Below are 20,645 nucleotides of genomic sequence, written 5' to 3' on the forward strand. Positions count from 1 at the left end.
GTATGGGATTTTTTAATAGGTTTTAGGTGAACTAATGAATACACACACAATCACGCACGCACACACACATACAAAATGTAAAAAAATTATATATATATATAAAAAAAAAAAAAAGAGAGCAATGATGATGACATGTCAAATCGGTAAAAGTGACTGAATGAACAATAATACTGAGCTCTAAAAAAAAAACGTATGGTAAATACTCGGGTTACAAAGTCAATGTCACGAAAACACAGATTCTGTTAATAAATTATGTTACATCTAAGGAATTAAAGGATGCATATAAAATCTAGAAAAGTAGCTCGGTAGATTATTTAGGGGTAAAGATTGTAAAAGAAATGGATAAACTATTTAAGCAAACTATACGAAGATAAATCAAGAAATTAGGAGTGACTTGGAGAGATGGCAAAATATAGTTCAGGATATGAGCTCAAGGATAGAGGTGGTTAAGACAAATATTTTGCCAAAGCTGTTATACTTATTTCAGTCTCTACCAGTGCTGGTTCCCAAAAAACAATTTGTGAAGTGGAATAGGTAGATATCGAGGTTCATATGGGGAGGGAAGAAACCCAGAATAAGATACAAAACTCTGCAGCTTCCTAAGGAGAGAGGGGGCTTGGCTTTTTACCAAGCCTCCAAGAATATTTCTATGCGGCACAAATTAGACCCTTGATTTACTCGTTTAAGGAGGGTTATGTTGCAAAATGGAAAATAATAGAATTGGGGAAAGCAAACACTGAGGTACGGAATGTTAGAGCACACAAGGGATTACAAAAAAAAAAAAAAGTAATCAAGTGGGTGGGATAATCAAAACTACAATGGAAATATGGAACATGGTTGTGGAAAGATATTAGAAAGGGAAGTGAAGGCTTTTTGTTGGTTTGCATTTGATGAAAGGGACATTCCTGGGGTAAATGATAAAGGGTTCAAGCAATAGGCGAACAAAGGAATAACAGCATTGTGCATGATAGTGGAACAAGGTAAGCTGCGGAGTTTTGTAGAGTTAAAGGATAGATTTGGATTGCAGGGACATGACTATTTTCGGTACCTGCAGCTAAAGGACTATTTTAAAAAAGAGGTCAAATCCACCACATAACATAAGGTCGTTGGGATATTTAAGAAGGTTTATGAGGGGGAAAATTGCAAAGCAATTTCAGACATGTATAAAAGCTTGATGTTGCGTCAGAGGCATTCATCCCTTTACATCAAAGAAAAATGGGAAAAGGATCTTAAACAGCCAATAACTGAGGAAGATTGGTGGAGTATTTGTAAAACGCAGTGCACATCTACTTACTCCAGGATCTGGAGGGAGTTCAATTGGAAGAATATGGTCAGATTCTTTGTTACCCCCAAAATTAAAAGAGGAATGGTAGCAACATGTTGGAGCATGTGGACACGTGGATGTGGATCATGCACATGTTTATTGGTTTTGCCAAGGGTTACACGAGTATTGGAACAGGATATGGTGTGCTTTAAAAAAAATTATGGGTTATGGAATACCAAAAACATGCAAGGTACTTTACTTGGGGAGTTTAACATATAGTGCAGAAGGAGGATGAATACCTTGTCAAGGTGCTCTTGACAGCAAGTAAGAATAAAGTGATAACAAGGTTATGGTATAAAATAGAATCACCGACTGTGGAGCAGTGGGTGTGCACTGTGGAAGAACTATTTGTAATGGAGAGATTAACGCACCGATTAAGACTACAAGAGAGACAGTTTGAGGATAAATGGGAAAAATGGATGGACTTTAAGAAGAAAATAAATGATGATACCACCACTGGACAATAATGGACATTGTTTATTTACATTTGTATTATCTGCCCTAACACTAGAGATGCACCGAATATTCGACCATCTAAAATTTGCGGCCAAAAATGGCAATAATATATATAAGTGTGTTTGAATTAAACACCAACCACGGGTGTGAGTGTCCGCCTTGTGCCTTGTGTTTGTTTGTGAGTACCGGCAGCTTCATTGTGCACACCGGAGAAGGAGAGGGTCGCTTGGTAAACTACGTCAAAAAAGAGACTATGCCGAGTACTGCACTACAGGTGAGACACTCTTTCTCCTGCAGTGCTTTCCTTTTTTTCTTTGATGAGAGCCCCTCGAGCGCTTCCACTTTTTCACTTGCATTCTGGTGGCTGTGCTAAATACTTTAGCTAATGTTAGCACTATTGCTATCAACAGTTTTAAACAAGTAAACATTTACCACTATCTCCGGGTGACTACAGATCTGTACAGGATGCAGTGTGTGACTTTGCAGACCGTTCCCATAGCTTTGGCTGGTGCGAAGAAATATATTTATTTTTAAACGTTGGTGAATATGTGAATGTGCCGATTTTAAGTGCGCCACACCGTGTCCCGCTCCAAATAGCCTACAAATGCGTCATCCATACCGCACCGCACACATCCGTGCCCGTTGGTGCGAAGTACTGTACATTGAATATAAAGTGCAATTGCACCGCCAGATGCTCAGTTGCTCACCCCGCGTTTAGTGTTTAATGTACCATTCACCATCATGTCTCTGATGTTTATATTGTGCTTTGTTAAAATACCCATGCTAAATAGGCTTAAACATTTTATAATAAAGTATGAGAATTTTTATTAATTATAAAAAAATGCAATGATAATTGAAAAAAAATTACATAATTTTTTTGAGGCGTTTCGTTTTTTGACCAAGCATTTCTCTTTATTGGTTTTCGGTTTCGGCCCCAAAAAAATTTATTTCGGTGCATCCCTACCTAACACTGTAGTGTTAAAATGTTTTGTTCGTTGTTTAAAACGAAAAAGGTTAAAAAACACAATAAAATGCAAGTTACAAAAAAAACTAAGCTGTGTGTACGTGCAGTTGGAGTGTGCGCTATCTGGCTCAATGTAATTTAAAACACGTGATTCGACACTTCTGTTAAAATCTTTAGAGTGTACGTTTACTAGTAAAATGTATGAACATTTATCTACTAGCCTCCCAAAAAAATGATTGCTGCAAATCCGTGAATACTTTGTGGGTAGCCAGTCTTTTCTGTTGATTGCTGCTATCCATTGACGCCTTCATTAGTAAGTATGCGATAAAAAGCAACATTTGGTTTACTCCCTTATCTGTCTGTACAACTGACCGCACATTAATATTAATATATTAATATCAGCATCGGCCTCTTTTTTTTTGTTTTGATGGCCGATATATTAAAAACTGTTATTTTTGCTTCAATGGGCCCTTTTCTCCTCAGCGGCTGTTGACTCCCTACAGCATTGGCCCGCCCACAGCACCATCTGATTGGTTGCTCGTGCAGTGCAAACAGCCAATAAGCAGCAAAAGCTCGGTTCTTCTCTAGACGGACACGCTCCCATGCAGAAGAGAAAATTTAAGGAGGAAGGGCCATCAGAACAGTGTGCAGTTTAAGAGGTAAGTTAAACTTACTATCTACCTTGTGTATTAAATAAGCTATATAAATAAAGCTGCCCCCGCTAGTTGATGATGCGCTAGCTCGCGAATTGCCGGCTATTAGCCCCCGAACTAGCTGTTAAGCTTGCGGGCTAACGGTTACCTCGCGGGCTAACTAATATTCTTTTTTTAGCGGCTATTTGGGAGTAAGCATGTGGGTGAACAGTTAGCCCGCGAGCTGACGATTAGCGGACATTTGGGAATTAGCGTGCGGGCTAACGGTTAGGAAATATTGATAAATGTAGGCAGCGAGCGAGTGCATGTGCGTTCCTGTCTGTGTGTGTAAGCCACATTATAGTTGGTGCAGAAGCTGATGGCAAACACTCCAAGTGAAAATCACTCATTGCTGTTTCACTACTTTTTACCACACAAAACCAGTATGGTGAATACTGCAGCGGCATACTGCAGCGGCACACAAGAATGACGGCACACCCACAAAAAGTAAAGGAGAGAAGACAGCCGCGCTGATCAGACATTCATTTCTCAGCTGGCCATTATCTAAGTCACGGATACACTTTTTGCTTTAGAAATTTAAACAAAGATTAGTCAAAGATAAATATTTCGGTTATATTTATTTTTGGGGAAATTTATTTACTATAGTAAATTTTTTATAAGATATTTGTTTTCATTTAACTTTATAAGACATAATGCTGAGCCGGGGTGCACAATGCACTTTCTGTCAGAATTTTAAAACAAAGTTGTCTATTTTATATGATCTAAAAACCCTTTAACATGTTGCAAATCACAAAAGCTGTTGAATAAACATGTGCTTAAAGGCATTTACGCAGTCAAGTACTGGAGTTTTTATTAGGGATGCACGATAATGCTATTTTCAATCGATACCAATAAACCAATATAGTTTAGTGCCGATGCCGATAACCGATAAGTAAGCAGATAATTGTTTGCAAAATTAACTTGAATACAAATATACTTTCTAGCCCTACTATAAGTACAAATACATCGATACATTGTGTGACACACCATGAAGCTGAGTTTTATTGATATCTCTGCTTCAAAGACAATCAGTAACTCATTTTGAGTTTGCCAAAACAAAACAGCTATGTTTTAAAAATGTAACACAAAACTGCGAGGGTAACATTTTGGGGAGACACAACCACAACAGATGGAGTCTATTATTATCAGCGGATTTCTTTACTATCTGGTTTATCTGTATGACGTCAAATGGTTGATAATTGCAGATAATTATCGACTGATTTCTTTATTATCTGGTTTGTCTGTTTGACGTCAAATTGGTCAATAATTGCCTGCATCCCTAGTTTTTATTATTAAAAATTTTGACGTTAACTTTTTTCATGCAAATGTATACCAATTTATATCGGTTGACTAGCAATAATCGGTATCGGTACCAGCCCTGAAAAAAGCCAAGTTTTATAATTGATGTCGTCAGTGTGAATTAGTACTCATGCAGCACCACGAGTTTCATGAAAACAGTACCATATTGACAATGGACTTGATCATCAATTTCTCTTCTGGACTTGATTCGGCTCCTCTCGTCTTTACGACAGGTACCTCCATTACTTGTACAGCCTGGGGAAAAAACAATATGAGTAGGAGATGATTAAAGAATGGACTGCATTGGACAAGATCATTGTTTTACTATTCATACTTTTATCATTTTCATACTTTTATTTGTAACATATTTTTGTTTAAGATTTTCTAATGTAAAAGAGATGCCGAGGGTAAACAAAGGTTGTTTTCCAAGTGAGCTAAACAATATTCTCCTAAATAAAGGATCATGTTATTGAGCAAGTCTCAAAATGATGCTCGAGCTGTAAGCGGCTGCAAGAGAAATGCTTTAAAGACTCTGTTCGCAGTTCTCGCTCAAAACAGGTTTATCGTGCCGGTCACCAGTAGTCTCTTTAAGTTCCTGGCAATACCGACAGCACAAAAACATCCATCCATTAGAGATGCACCGAAATTTCGGCCACCAAAAACATTCGGCCGAAAACGGCAAAAATAAGGCATTTCCGGCATTCGGAAACTTAAAGCCGAAAGAATATGGCCGAAATTGGATGTTGTAGTGATAATATATACAAAAAAAGGCCTCAGGAAACAATTTTTTCCGACTGTCCGTGAAGTACACATAACTCTCATTGGCTCGTATGACGAGTCAAGATGGCTAACGCCGAGTCAGCTGAAGCTGAAGAGATATTGTACGTTTTGCTAGAGAGCCTCTGAAATGTACTCACAGTGTGGTGCCAATATCGAGTGCATGAAGAGTGTGTGCCTTTAGACATTTAGAATAAAATAACTGGCCAAGCCTATTTCTTTGTCACTGCTGTTATGTACAAAAAGAGAATATTGTTTATTTTTACAATAAGAGTTTTTTTTTTAAAGCTTTTTTTAAATCCCAACCTCCCCACAATATTATAATAATAATAATTATAATAATAATTATCGGATCATGAGGTCCATATCGTGATAATATTGTATTGTACCGGATACAAGATTCTTGCAGGAATCACAAAGTTAAATTTTAGATCTTTTTTAGACATTTTTAGACCATTATTAGAAACATTGACCAACTTCAAGTCATAACAAGCTGTTGCTTTCCGACTTTCACGTGTGACTTGAGGGCCTTCACGCCCAAAGTCCCCAACTTTCTTTTTTTTTTTGCATACTTTGCAATGAGCTGAGAGCCTATCGAATGCTACCTCTTCCAACCAGCTGGAAAACTCGGTACTATCAAGCCAATTCTCGTTAAACTGACATTTATCCATTTTACAGAAACACGTTGTCCACACTCCCCATTGTGAGTAACTGCATAAACTCAGTAAAAACAAAAGGGTACGGTACGTGGTCTAATTATAATGCGCAATTAACACCAAAAGCGTAGGGAGCGTTTCGCCTCGCTTTACTCACTAGCGTTTCACTGCCGGAGTGTACACGAGCGGACGCACACCGGAGAGAGGGGCTTTGCTTTGCTTCACTTATTGCAGTCACTTCCACCATGGCAAAACTCCTCTAAGGAAAAAATTGTTTCAACATTGAAATCAAGTGGCCCACACTGTGCTATAATACTTTAGCTAATGCAGCAAAGGGTTAAGCCTTTTCGGGTGGTGGCCCGACAGCCAAATTGTGGTGGCCCTGACAGAACCAGCAGTGGCCCTGTATATTGCTTACCTTGGGCCGACACATCACATCAAAATTAGGTCAAATTAACTTCTTTTTTTTTTTATCAATACTATTAATCATCCCCACGTATTTTTATTTTACAAATACCAATCTCGAGTGTTGAAAATTACTTTCTCTCTTTGATGTTGCAATGTCAATGATTGCACAAACATAAAATTTTTGAGGATGCCAACAACACATGGAACATCTAGTGACGTCACGCTCGAAGCAGACGCTTGGCAGGTGTCGAGCACTCGCGGCAATAAGTATCTCGATACGTTCCGATGCCGTGCTTCATTCGGTGGAAAATCACGAGAACGTGGAAGCGTAGTGTTGTAACGTCACACGTGTCGGCCGTGACTGTCGACGTGTCACTCCAGGTAGGCAAAGGTTAAACCCCCCTCAATCTTCCCCCCAAGAAGCATTGTGAATGCTTCTTGGGGGGAAGATTGAAAGGAGGCGAGCTTTTGTGCGCATTGAAGTCTCTGAGAACAAGGAAGGGTGCACTAAAAAACTATGAATAATTTTTACTTGGGAAGTGTTTTCACTCCAAAATTAAGTACATTTTCCAAGAAGTGTACCGAGTACATCTTAATAGGTATTTTTTTTTTATGATAAAAACTAATAGGGTTGAGGCATGAACCCACAACCTTCAGGTTGGGTGATAGCTAGGAACTGAGCCACGCCACTCCTACTATGTTGCTGCTGTCAGGTGGAATCCTCGTACCTTCAAGCCATTTTTTGCTCGTTTAATCACCAGAAATACATTAGCCTATAATGGCAGACAACAAGACTCATATGGCTCACATGATAGAGTGTCTGTCTACCAAGCTGAAGGTCATGAGTTTAGTAACTTTTTTAAATAAATAAATAAACTAGGAAATTGTACCTAAAACTTTCCTTGTAAAATTTATAATATAATAAAAATCCCCTCACACACACTTTTTTTTCTTTTTACAGTGGAGGTGAATTAATATACAATAGATTAATTTGCAATTGCACATAGGCATTCATTCACACACTACAAACACTGATTTATAATATAAATCAAATAACCGAAAGGATCTTCTCCAAAGCTGGAAAGGTCATAGGAACCAACCAAATGCTACAGAAATTATGTTTTTCGTGAAACACCCAAATCCCTGCCCCAGTGTCACAAGCATTTTATTCAAATACCATCATCAGTTTTCTGTTTCATTTAAAACTGACACAAGAGTGTCTTATTTTTTAACGACACTTTGCCCTTTTGTAATGTAAATGAAATATATTTTTGTCCAGCAGATGTCACCACACTGAATTGTGTCAAATGCCTTGAAGCACTGACCCATTTCAACACAATTGCTTCAGTGAAACAGGAAGCAGTGTCATGATTAACCACACCGATTCATAACACTGAACCATTTCGATACATTGCTTCATATTGATTCACTGCTTCAGAAAGCTTCGCTTTCTCCATCAATACCCTGTACATTAAAGGTTAGGGCTGCACGAGATTGGAAAAAATCTGACGTTCCGATTTTTTGGAGGTCTGCCATATATTGCGATATTAAATATAGAAGAATTTTCACCAGATGACTTAAATAGCTGTTTGGGAAGAATTTGTTTAACTCATCATGACACCATTGTATTCATATAATATCAAATGCACATTGAATTTGGTCTCCATTGTAACGAATGTGGGTAATTTTTTTTCTAATCAAATTTTTGTCTTGGAATGCGACAAATGAGAAAAAAAAAAGAAGAAAAAAAATATTGTACTGTACTCAAGTCTCCATGGCATGAGTAATCAACAGAAAAAGTCATTTTGGGGGTAAACTACTCCTTTTAGGAGTGTGAATTGCCGAGAAACCTGGCGATTCGATTCGTATCACGATTCATAGGTCACGATTCGATACCGATTAATCCAGATACGAATCTATAAATTGATTATTGCGATTTTTTTTTTTTTTACTCAAATGCAAATCAGTAAACTTGTACATGTACACTGTAAAATTTGTATGAAAAAGTATTTATCTGAAAATTCAGGCTTATAACTGAACCATTGCATTTAACAAACAGGTTGACGCCGAAGTTGGAAGCGCTGACGCGGCGGCTATGACGACGTCATAAAGGTTCACGGGCTAGCGATGCTATCACCGGAAAACGCGGAGCACAACCGAGCACGCTCAGGCGGACGTTCAATCGGACGACGAAGAGTGCCCTGAGTCCAATGCATATTCATCGGAGTAGTGGGTACAGTCTGCTACTTGCTATTCCCCGGAAAAAAAGGCCGTCAAGAAAGTGTAACGTCTGCACGTGAAACGGACAATCGAAGTGAAACGTATCTGTTCTCCCTTGCATTAATCCGAAAAAGCAAGCTATCGCTTCTTCTGCTGAGTAATAGGCCGCCCGCGAGGTCACGTGTGCAAGAGCGCACTTGTGTGCTACAAACAGTAGCCTATAGCCCTGAGCGTGGCTCCAACTAAGTATGTTGGCAGTTTGGCAGTATTTCACGATAAACGTAAACGAGCCCAGGATCGCTATTTGTAATTCGTGCAATGCCGAAACAAGTTGTGGTGGGACTGTACGCAAGGCATTCAATAACAAATCGAATTCGCCATTTAAAGATCCATCACACTGCTGAGTATACGGCATTTAGCAACCAAGCTAGGGCTAACTTAGCTAAAGCTAGCGCAAGCAAGGAGCCAGACAATGGCCCGCCGTTGGCGCTTTATGAGCAGCCAAAGGAGCAAACCTACCACAAGGAAAATAATGGAGTTCATGGCATTAGACAACCAAACTTTTTCAGGCATGGAGGACCATGGATTCAAAAACCTGATAAGCCCACAATATGATTTGCCAAGTCGGAAATATTTTTTAGATGTTACCGGCGGAGTTTTAAAAAGTTTGAACTGGAGCCACACAGCCTACTAGGATCCGATGCAAAGACACTCAGCTTTACAACAAACATCAGGACTTCTGACGTGAGTATAATGTCGATGTTGAACCTGACTACGCAGTGGATAGACGAATGCCATAAAGTACTTGTACACTGCAAAGAAATGTCGGGGTCTCACACTGCTGCTAACTTAGCGGCAGAATTTAAGGCAATGGTAGCCCAATGGGGAATCGAACATGAAAGAGTTAACTTTATTGTACGGGACTAAGTTTGTAATATGGCCAAATGACTGGATGATGCAAGCTTGAAAAGTTAGCCGTTTTGAACTACAGGGAAACAAAACTCAGGACACTTCATTTCATTGGTGGGTTAAGTTATTTGTACTGTAGGTTGTTTTATCATTTACATCATATCTTGAGATTTTCTTCAGTTGGAGAAGCAAAATACTGCTGCGATTTTTTTAGGTGAAGATCTCAAAACAGGTCTGCAGTGTAACCTGTTGCACACTGTTGAACCCTTTCATTTATATTAGCGGGAAATATTTAATGTGCAGTTTAAACATGGTTTACATTGCTTGACAGGTATTGCTAAGTATTTTACAATTTTAAAAAAAATTGGAATGTTGAAGGTATATGCAGTATGATATGAGAGAGAAAAAAAAATCGGGATTGGCAAAAATCGAGACCTAAACAAACACCTTGGAGGTGTGCTACCAACATAATGGCTTTGAAATCAAAGTGCAGAAAAGCAGAGCAAAAGTGGATAAAAGCTTAACTCCAAGTTCATTTTGATCTGTACAGACAATGTCTTTGCAATTTTAACGAAGAGCTAGTAATAGTTAGACAACACTTTTCTGACATTAGTAAGCACTACACGCCTATTTGCCGTGGTCAACAAACTCACAAATCGTCTAAATCAAACAGCACCAGAATTCCTCTTAACTGATAAATGTAATGAAGTTGCCTGCTACTTTAGTGAAAAAGTACAAGTCATCAGGTCAAACATTGTCACAAACAAGCACAATGACAAAATGATGCAGCACTTAAAATCACCTAGGAATAATAACTACCGTGACAGAATTTGACTGAGTGGATCAAAACTATAACAGACTTGGTTTAGTAATTGAAACCTTCCACAAGCTGTCTTGACTCAATATTTTCTGGCTTTTTCAAAACTATTGTGAAATCTGGTCAAATCGATATACAGCATATAATCAACTCCTCACTTCAATCAGGCGACCTTCTTAATTTTCTGAAAGTAGCCGCCGTCCAGCCCATCCTAAAAAAGAGAATGCTGGATGTCAAAAATATAGACCTATCTTAAACCTTCCCTTCTTAACCAAAATTGATGAAAAGGTGTTTTTTAGTCAACTCAGCAATTTCTTGAGCTCAACCGGACTTTTTGATAAATTCCAGTCAGGTTTCCGACCTCATCACAGTACAGAAATTAGGGATGCTCCAATCCGATACGTGGATCGGGTATAGGCCCAGACGTTGGGGAAAAAATGTATCTGCTATCTGTCAAAATGGTCCCGATCCACACCCCGATCCACAGAGGTTTATCTCCAGGGCGCGCACATGTTCACGTCTCCAAAGACTACGTAAAACAAGGAATAAGGTAAATATTTCCCCTTTGCTACGTTGGCGCAGCCAATGTCTGTCAAAATTGTACTGGGGAAACATCGGAAGCCATTTGGCAGGAAGGCGGGCCAGCTAGCGGAAGCCGTTCGGCAGCAAGAAGCCACCTCTTTGCCACTGGCTCGCTGCCGTCGGGGGACCTCTGCGAGAGAAAGCGGGGGCTGGTTGGTCTCACTGCTGACCAAGCGGGGACCTCCACTCTTTCTCTCGCGAAGGTCCAACGTCACCCGATCGGGGCCTGCCAGCAGGCTCCGTAGAAGGACGACCGTGTGGGAAGCGGCAACAGAGTTTGCTGAGGCGGGCGAGACAAAAAATAATGTAATTAATTATGCCTGTTGTAATGGCATTTGTACATAAAGGTGGCATTTGGTGATCATCTATTTTCTTAAACTATGAAGAGCAAAAAAGCATTTAGCCTATGAATATTTCTTTACGTGCAGACATGAAAGACAGTGTGTAGACAGAAGCAAGTGGCGCAGGAACCTTGGCCACATCAAACTCAGTTTGTTAACAGAAGCGCTTGGAATCAGGCAAATCTCGGCCACATTATGCACAGTTGAAACATTAACACTGCTTGAATGTAAGACAATAAAAGTGTACCGTCATTTAAGTAATGATTACATTCATTCAATATACATTCAATACATGTATTGAAAATATTGAATGAAAATCATACTCCAATAAATGTTCCAAAAATATTTTGAAGACATTAAAGAACATCTCAAAGCATTTGAGGTTTTTTTTTGTGGAAATATATTGATTATTGGGGGGACTAGTGGAAAGACAATTTAGTATGGATCGCATCGGTATCGGCAGATACTGAACCCAAGGTGCCGGTATCGAATCGGTAACGAAAAAAGTGGATCGGAGCATCCCTAACAGAAATAGCTCTGATTAAAGTGCTAAATTATATAAGATTGAGCACTGACGCAGGGAAGGTATCGGTGCTCGTGTTATTGGCCCTCAGTGCAGCATTTGACACGATTGATCATAATATACTGCTGGGCAGGCTGGATACTTGGGTGGGGTTGAATGGTCTTAAAATGGTTTAGGTCCTACTTGGAGGAACAGAGTTACTTTGTGACCATTGGAAATTTTTAATCTGATCAAATGGCCATGACATGTGGGGTCCCTCAAGGGTCAGTCCTTGGAACTCTGTTGTCCAGTCTGTATATGTTACCTTTAGGTCAAATGCTTCAGAATGCCAATGTTCAAAATCATAGTTATACAGATGACACACAAATGTACTTATCAATGTCCCCAAATGACAGCAGTTAACTAGTAATAAACCTATTGTGTCACTCACTAGAGCAAATTAACAACTGGATGAAACAAAATTTCCTCCAGCTAAACAAAAACAAAACGGAGGTCATTGTTTTCAGCAGAAAAGAAAAGAGGATTGCTGTTAAAAAAACACCTTGAGTCACTGTTTTTAGAAACCAAAGACCAAGTTTCAAATCTTGAGGTGCTAATAGACTCAGACCTGACTTTCAGCAATCATATCAAATCAATTACTAAGACAGCCTTTTATCAGCTGAAAAACATATCCAGACTGAAGGACTGCATGCTCCAAGCAGACCAAGAGAAGCTCATCCATGCTTTTATCTCCAGCAGACTCGATTACTGCAACTGAACGTTGCAACTCGAGTTCTGACCAAAACAAATTGGCTCCCAGTCAGCTGTAGAATAGATTTCAAAATTCTGCTACTGGTCTATAAAGTAGCAGAATGTATAGCAGGACCCAAACCATTTCACAAAATGGTTTGGGTCCTGAATATATTTAAGAAATGAGATTGAATACAAACCCAGCGGAGCTCTGAGAGCTACAGACTTGGGCTAACTAGTGGAACCCCGAGTTTGAGGTAAACATGGTGAAGCACACAATTGGAATAAGCTGCCAACAGAAGTGAAGTCAGCTCCGAGTGTAAATGCTTTTAAATCCAGGTTGAAAACTTTGCTTTTTTTCCACATACCTTTGATTAAGGTCTTTTAAACAGTTTTAAATCATGTTTTTCCCTTTTAATTATAATAATAATAGTTATTATTACAATTATTATTATTGTTATTGAAGTTCCTTACGCTAAATGTTTTTTAAAGTTTGCTGTCTAATGTTTTAACATTGTCAATGTATGTTCTTTTAGTAAATTTTATAACCTACTTTTGTTTTCTCTTTTTTGCTCTGTTAACTACTGTTTGTCGATGCTTATAGGTGTTGTTTTTCCCTTGTGTAATGCACATTGAGTTGCCTTGTGTATGAAATGTGCTGTACAAATAAATTTGCCTTGCCAAGTTTAGATATTGTGAATAACCACATAAAATATTTCACAGAGAGAAAATTTTGCTTGGTTCAGTGATACAACTACAAGGATCCAAGTTACAAGGACCTAGGGAATCAGAAGAAGCCAGTGGAACATACTGGGTTTTCAGACTGACTAAAGGCTGTCTACCTGCAGTGCTTTGACCAGCTCAGCATTTTTGCTAGCCTCTCCCACGAGAACAATCCTTGGCTCCACTTTTGGCAATATACCTGTGAGTGAGAGAGAGAGAGAGAGAGAGAGAGAGAGAGAGAGAGAGAGAGAGAGAGAGAGAGAGAGAGAGAGAGAGAGAGAGAGAAGAAAGAGAGAAGGAGAGAAGGAGAGAGAGAGAAATGTAAAGAGTTAATAAACCTGTGTGTGTATAACATGAACCAAGCCGGTCACTTTTACTTCGCTGTGTTTTGTCTTAACTATTTATCTTAAAAGTTTTGCCAATTTTTACAGGGATGCCAAACCCTACGAATGTGTATTGTCTGGAGGCAGTAATAGGGTTTGTAACCTCATCAAAGACAAATGAACTTCTTTCAGTTGTCCTGGGACAGTCCAAAGCAGTGGTGTCACAATACCAAAATTTTGACTTCGATACTATACCGGCATAAAAAAAAACTTATTACTGGTACTGAAACGGTACCTCGGCAAAAATCAAAAACTTCAGCAAAATTATTTTTTATTAATTCAAAATATTATTAATTCAAAATATTAGGATGTATACATGTTAATTCATGTAAATACTGTATATACAGTATGTATGTGTAGGTGCTTTCACATTACATGCCATATTCTTGAAGTACTGTATTTGACTGCATTTCATGTCATCCATTTCAAATATTGGTAATACAGTGGCACTCCCAAGACTCATTGTAACGTTGCTTGTGTGCGCATGTATGTCTCTGCTCTTCTTCATTACGCTCCCAATTAGTCAAATGCGTAATCAAATACTACAAACTGGGAACAAAATCAGTGTTTCCCACAGATTTTAAATCTACTTGGGTGGGTGGACTCGGGTGGGTGGACTCTGATGGAGGAGGTTTGCGGGGTATTCTCAGCCCTGCTACTTGCGTCTCCTCTAACCTCATGATCCACAAGTGAGTGACGGCAAACTAATGTTATATACGGTATATCTGCTTGTGACACTTTTTTTTAGATATATTTCATTTTCTTTAAATCTACTTGGGTGGTGGCCAATTTACTTGGGTGGTCCGCCCAAGTATTAACTCTTTCACTGCCATGAACGTTAAAAGACGTCAAGTAAAAACCTATGGAGGGCCGCCAATGACGTTAAAAGACGTCATCCAATTTTTTTTTTTTTTGAAACTGGTGGAGGAAAGCCTTGGCCAGCTGTGGTGAAAGTTTCAAGCAGATCTAGTTAGCCTAATGACTATTTTTGGCCCCTAGATGGCAGCAATGACTCTCTTTTGACAAGATTGGGTAGGCGTCAGTAGAAGACGTGAGGCGGAGCTAGAGGGGACAATGGCTGGGGAAGGGAAGCGAAAATGGCGACCGGTTGCAAGCAGCTCACGTTTGAGCATTTTTTTCAAAGACGAAAAGCATCGACCAGTGCTAAAGAGCACATTGATGACGACGATGATCATCATCGATGATGATGATGGTGACTCCGAGGTTGACGCTGAAGTTGGAAGCGCTGACGCGGCGGCTATGACGACGTCATAAAGGTTCACGGGCTAGCGATGCTAACACCGGAAAACGCGGAGCACAACCGAGCACGCTCAGGCGGACGTTCAATCGGACGACGAAGAGTGCCCCGAGTCCAATGCATATTCATTGGAGTAGTGTGTACAGTCTGCTACTTGCTTTTTATTCCCCGGAAAAAAAGCCGTCAAGAAAGTGTAACGTCTGCACGCGAAACGGACAATCGAAGTGAAACGTATCTGTTGTGCAAATCCTGCTTCGTCTCTTTGCACGCAGGGCAGTGTTACAAAAAGAAAAACTGTATTTGAAACATCCACATAATTGTAAATAGTACCACAGTTGCACACATTTGTAAATAGTTTGCGAAATTGTTTTGTCAAATTGTTACACTGTTGAATGGAAATAAACGTAATTTGCAATCTAAAAACACTTTTTCATTGTTGATGGTGGTGTATTACAGAAGTAAAGCACTATTTAGGTGTTTGTGGCATCATTCATGGACAAAAAGAAGTGTAGAATTCACTAGAGTGCCTGAAATAACATCGTTTCACAAAAAGCTCTTTTTCTCCGCTTTTTGTTTCAAAACAGAGCATTTCGGTGAAACTAACCATTTTCTATTGTTGATTATTGAAGAACAGAATAAGGTAGAAACAAACTTTTCATTTTATAATCGCATAATTGTAATTTCATCTGAGAGTAATTGTAAGATCAGGAGCCAGTGTTTTCCAACCTGTGGAGCCAAGGCACTTATTTTGCATAAAAAAAAACTCACGGTACACCAGCAAACAAAAATACAAAGTTTTCATACTGAAATAATAAACTTTACAGAGTTAAGTCACAAATGTACTTAGTGTGAAATCTGGCCTTGTATAGTATATATATATATATATATATATATATATATATATATATATATACATATATATATATATATATATATATATATATAGCAGTGAAACTACTCTGTTGTGCAAATCCTGCTCCCTCTCCTTGCACGCAGGGGAGTGTTACAAAAAGAAAAACTGTATTCATTTGTAAATAGTTTGCGAAATTGTTTTGTCAAATTGTTACACTGTTGAATGGAAATAAACGTATTTTGCAACCTAAAAACACTTTTTCATTGTTGGTGGTAAGTGTTTTACAGAAGTAAAGCACTGTTTAGGTGTTTGTGGCATCATTCAAGGACAAAAAGAAGTGTACAATTCACTAGAGTGCATGAAATAACATCGTTTCCCAAAAAGCTTTTGTTTCAAAACAGAGCATTTCGGTGAAACTAACCATTTTCTATTGTTGATTACTGAAGAACGGAATAAGGTAGAAACAAACTTTTTTTCTGATGAAAGATGAGAGTTCAATCTTTCATTTGGTAGTATGTGTGTTTCCATAGTCCAAACACAACATTTTCTGTGGACCTTGAAAGATCAGTCAAAATGCTTAAATCGGCTGGCACTGGCGATATCCCGTTTCTGAAAACGTCTGGCAGTGAAAGAGTTAACATGGTGTGGGAAACACTGAAAATTATTCACACGCGACTTGTTTTTTAAGGGAAGTGTCAAATAATTCGTCAACAACCTGTCATCTGTGTCAGTTATCTGGGCTTTTTCTAAGCATTCCTGTGAGTTATATATATATACTGTATATATGTGTGTGTATATATATATATATATATATATATATATATATATATATATATATATATATACATATACACATACACATACACTTTTGCGTTTTGCCTTCGCCCTTCGGTGTGTTTTATGCCACGGACGGTGACGGGCCTGAGCAGTACATAATTGTACACTTATTCGTAACGCGACCAACGTTTATCATCATCCCACATCTTATATGAGCTTTGAATAATTGCAAATAAAAAAACGCAGATACGTATATTATGCTTCTCTGTCCGTTACATTGCTTAAATAAGGGTGATTTCTCCCATTAAGGTTATTGTTGTACATCACATTTATGCAATAACGCGCTATTATTTTCTGCCAGCCAACCAACCGCGCATAAACCAAAATATGTCAACAAAGGATCCTCCTATACCAGGGTTGGGAACCCTGGTCCTCAAGAGCCACTGTCCTGCCTGTCTTCCATGTCTCCCTCCACCAACACAGCTAATTTGATGAACAGGATCGTTATCGGGCTTCTACAGAGCTTGCTGATGAGCTGATAATATGAGTCAGCTGTGATGGAGGAAAGCGACATGAAAAACGGACGGGACAGCGGCTATCGAGAACCAGGGTTCCCTACCCGTCCTATTCCATAAGTAAAGTAAGCATCCGCTCGAGACTAACCTTCCCCTTCATCACATTCCATGTCGAGTAATATATAATCCTTGGTTATGGTTTCTTCTATCCTTGAATCATATCCGGATGAATCCACCAGCAGACTCCGAGCTGTGCCAAAAGTTACAATGCTGTTGTCAGCCATGTCCAGAGGCTGTGGGGACACCAAATTGTTAAAAAAAAACAAAAACAAATAAATCAAACCAAAAAAAAGCATTTTAGCCAGACTGAGACAGAATTAAAATGACGGGCACGACAAGAAAAAAACTGATTGGTGGAGGTGAAAACCTTGACAAGACTTGCTTTACAACAGTCTAACAAAACAAACTTTGTTAAACGAGAAACCTATTAGAATAAATAAAAACAGCCATGCAATTCCCGTTGAGGTTTTTCTTGTTGTTTCTATTATAACTGCCGCACAAATACAATTCATTCTCTTGTCGAACCATTACAGTAAACCCTTAGCTCCATTGACACATTTGTATTAAACTTCTCAAGACTTCGTCAAACAAACAGTCATTACCCGTAATCAGGATTAAAAGAGAATGAAGTAGCTAATACAGATTATAACAGAAATTCTATTACCAACAAACATTTTCATGTTAGTACGATAGATAAACTACCCTGCTATTGCTTCATGACGTACACAGCGGTTCCCGACACAATTAAAATACTTATAAAACTGACCAAACTTACCGTTTATTTTAAGGGCAGGGAACCCGGCCCGAAGTGAAGATTTTGTTCCAACAACAACGCAAAACTGACTGGCTAATTCGGGTAAATAAACGCTCGAGCTAATTTATCGGTTTAGCTAAGAGTGCAACAAAGCAATCCAGATTTATCTCCTTTTGCTCAAGTAACATCTCTCCTTTAAAAGTTGAGTCCGCTGTCAACCCTCTTAAAACATTGTAATACTTCTAGTCGACGTGTGGTTCTATAGTTTATTGGCCGCTTCGAGCTACTGTATGTGTAAGAGACAATCCATATGGTTTCAGTTCAAACAGCACTAAAAACATTAGCGCCAGGCGCCAATTGGACAAGGGCGACTAAAAATCCCGGAAAGGCTTTTGATTGGTTAGTTATTCAACTTTCGACGCGCAAAATGTGAGCGGGGTGTCGGTTACCAGTACAAGAGCATGACTGGAGGCAGAGTCAGCAGTGTCGTCACTAGTCGGCCATTTTAGGTCAGCGGACTTTTTTTGTAATCAACTTTATTGAACCATAGAATAAGTACAGAACACTATACCCGAAAAAAACTAAATGAAACATGATATATTGGTATACTAGTGTACAGCATAAAGAATAAATCAACACCACAAAAAAACACACACACACACACAATAATGCCAGGGGTTTCATTACCTTCCAAATATATTTGTATTTTATTAAAAAAAAATTTTTACAAATTTTGGCTTTTCAGAGCCTTTCTGTTATGAGAGTCATTTATAAGTCTAATATAGGTGATCGTATCAATGTGGAAGTGTGTAAAGTTGGGATTTTTATCTCCATACCTGCATTTAGTCATATTTTTTGCCATAAGTATTAACAAATTAATAATAAAAAAGAATATATAACTGGATAGCCGATAGCCCATACACGCCCGTCCATGCAAGCCGTTGGAGCAACACGGCGGCCATCTTGCTCCTCCCACCTCATGAGCAGACTACTATACGGTATATACAGATCAGACATATACAGCTCGTAGGCAGTTAGTATGGCATGGGGCGGGAGTGGGAGGGATAGGAATTATTTGTGTTTTGATTGTTGGTTGTGTGTTTTTGTAGCCGGTTTTGTTGTGCCCTATAAGAATTATTTAATAACCAAGTTAAGTAGCAATTCTACTGAATTTCTCACATTTCCCAAGTAGGCAAATTTTAAATAGTTTATTGAAATTGTCGAGGCCTCCAGAAGCTCCATAAAGTTAAACAAGTTATGAATAGATTAAAAGATATGGAAGCCCAAATTTTATTTTTACAAGAAACTCATCTTCTGGATGTGAGTAACCTAGCCGTGAGGAGGAAGTGGAAAGGAACTGTAGTTACAGCACCATTCACATCCCAATCTAGAAGTGATGACAATGATTCATGAATCAGTTCCACTCATGATACATAATATTATTAGGATGAAAAAGGAAGATACCTCATTCTTTGAGTTTCTCTCCTACCGGAACACCTGGTTTTAGTGTGTAAACGTTTACGGGCCTAATGCAGATCATAGTAGATTCTATAATGATCTTTTTCTAACATTGTCCTCACAAAATGGTTTACATTTAATAGGGGGAGATCTAAACTGTGCCTTGAACCCAGTTATAGACAGATCTACTGGTGTAGATCAAACACATAATAACTGTAGAACGACAATCCATAGATTTATGAAAAACCTGAAATTGTTAGCTGTATGGCAAGAAAGAAAACCTGACACTAAGACTTATTCTTACTATATAAATACATTTTGTAGCTATGCTAGGATTGACTTATTTTTAATTTCTATAGAATTACGACACAAAATTTCTGATTGCTCTTATAATATAGTGATCTCAGCTCCATGTTACCTGACTTACACTGATAATAAATTGAGAAGAGATACCTCAAGATGGAAATTTTAACACAAGTGGTTACATGATGCGGATTTAATTGGTTATTTGAATGAATAAATAGATATATCTTTTTCAAATTAATACAACTCAAACATCAGTGAGTATTAAATGGGAAGCATTTAAGGCCTTTCTTAGAGGACATATCATAAGCTATACAGGGTCTAAAAGCAAAAAGACTTATTTAGTTAGACAACATTTAGAATCTAACATTAAGGAACTTCAAACTAAAGTGAATAGAAATAGTAAATCACAACTGGAAAGTGAATTATTGTATTGGAGAGCTGAATATGAGAAATGTTTTGCCGATAGAACAGCGTCAAAGTTTCCTTAGACTTAAACAATAGTTTTACGAGCAAGGTGAGAAGGCAGGTAAAATATTGGCATGGCGAATAAAGAAATACAGAGTACAGACTGCCAATTACAGAAATAGATCTAGATGGACACATGGTTTCGGATCCAGAAAAAAATTATTTGGCTTTTAAGCAAAATTATACGAAGTTGTACGAAACACAATCCATTATACAGGAAAATCATATACAAGTTTTTTTAAATTAATTTAGAGATTTCTACAATTTCAGATGAAAATAAATTTAGTCTGGATGCAGAGTTCACCAAAAAAGAGAAAATGTGATAGATAGTATGACATCTGGAAAAGGGGCGGAGCCTGATGGTCTTCCAGTTTAATTATATAAGAAATACAAAGA

General features: G+C 38.4%; 1 protein-coding gene across 4 annotated transcripts in view; it reads right to left on the reverse strand.

The window, feature by feature from the left end:
* Positions 1–18,516, reverse strand: part of ect2 (epithelial cell transforming 2) — a 191,101-nt gene extending 172,585 nt beyond the window's left edge. For 3 of the 4 annotated variants that reach the window (XM_077584340.1, XM_077584341.1, XM_077584338.1), the window contains exons 1-4: positions 18,042–18,463; positions 17,355–17,499; positions 13,540–13,619; positions 4,898–4,990 (exon numbers count right to left, since the gene is read on the reverse strand). In XM_077584340.1, the coding sequence (XP_077440466.1) occupies positions 4,898–4,990; positions 13,540–13,619; positions 17,355–17,490 (309 nt within the window). In that variant the 5' untranslated portion in view covers positions 17,491–17,499; positions 18,042–18,463. The other variant, XM_077584339.1, reaches the window with a different exon arrangement.
* Positions 18,517–20,645: the final 2,129 nt, after the last annotated feature.

The sequence above is a fragment of the Vanacampus margaritifer genome, chromosome 13 (genome assembly GCF_051991255.1).
Source record: "Vanacampus margaritifer isolate UIUO_Vmar chromosome 13, RoL_Vmar_1.0, whole genome shotgun sequence".
Lineage (NCBI taxonomy): Eukaryota > Metazoa > Chordata > Actinopteri > Syngnathiformes > Syngnathidae > Vanacampus > Vanacampus margaritifer.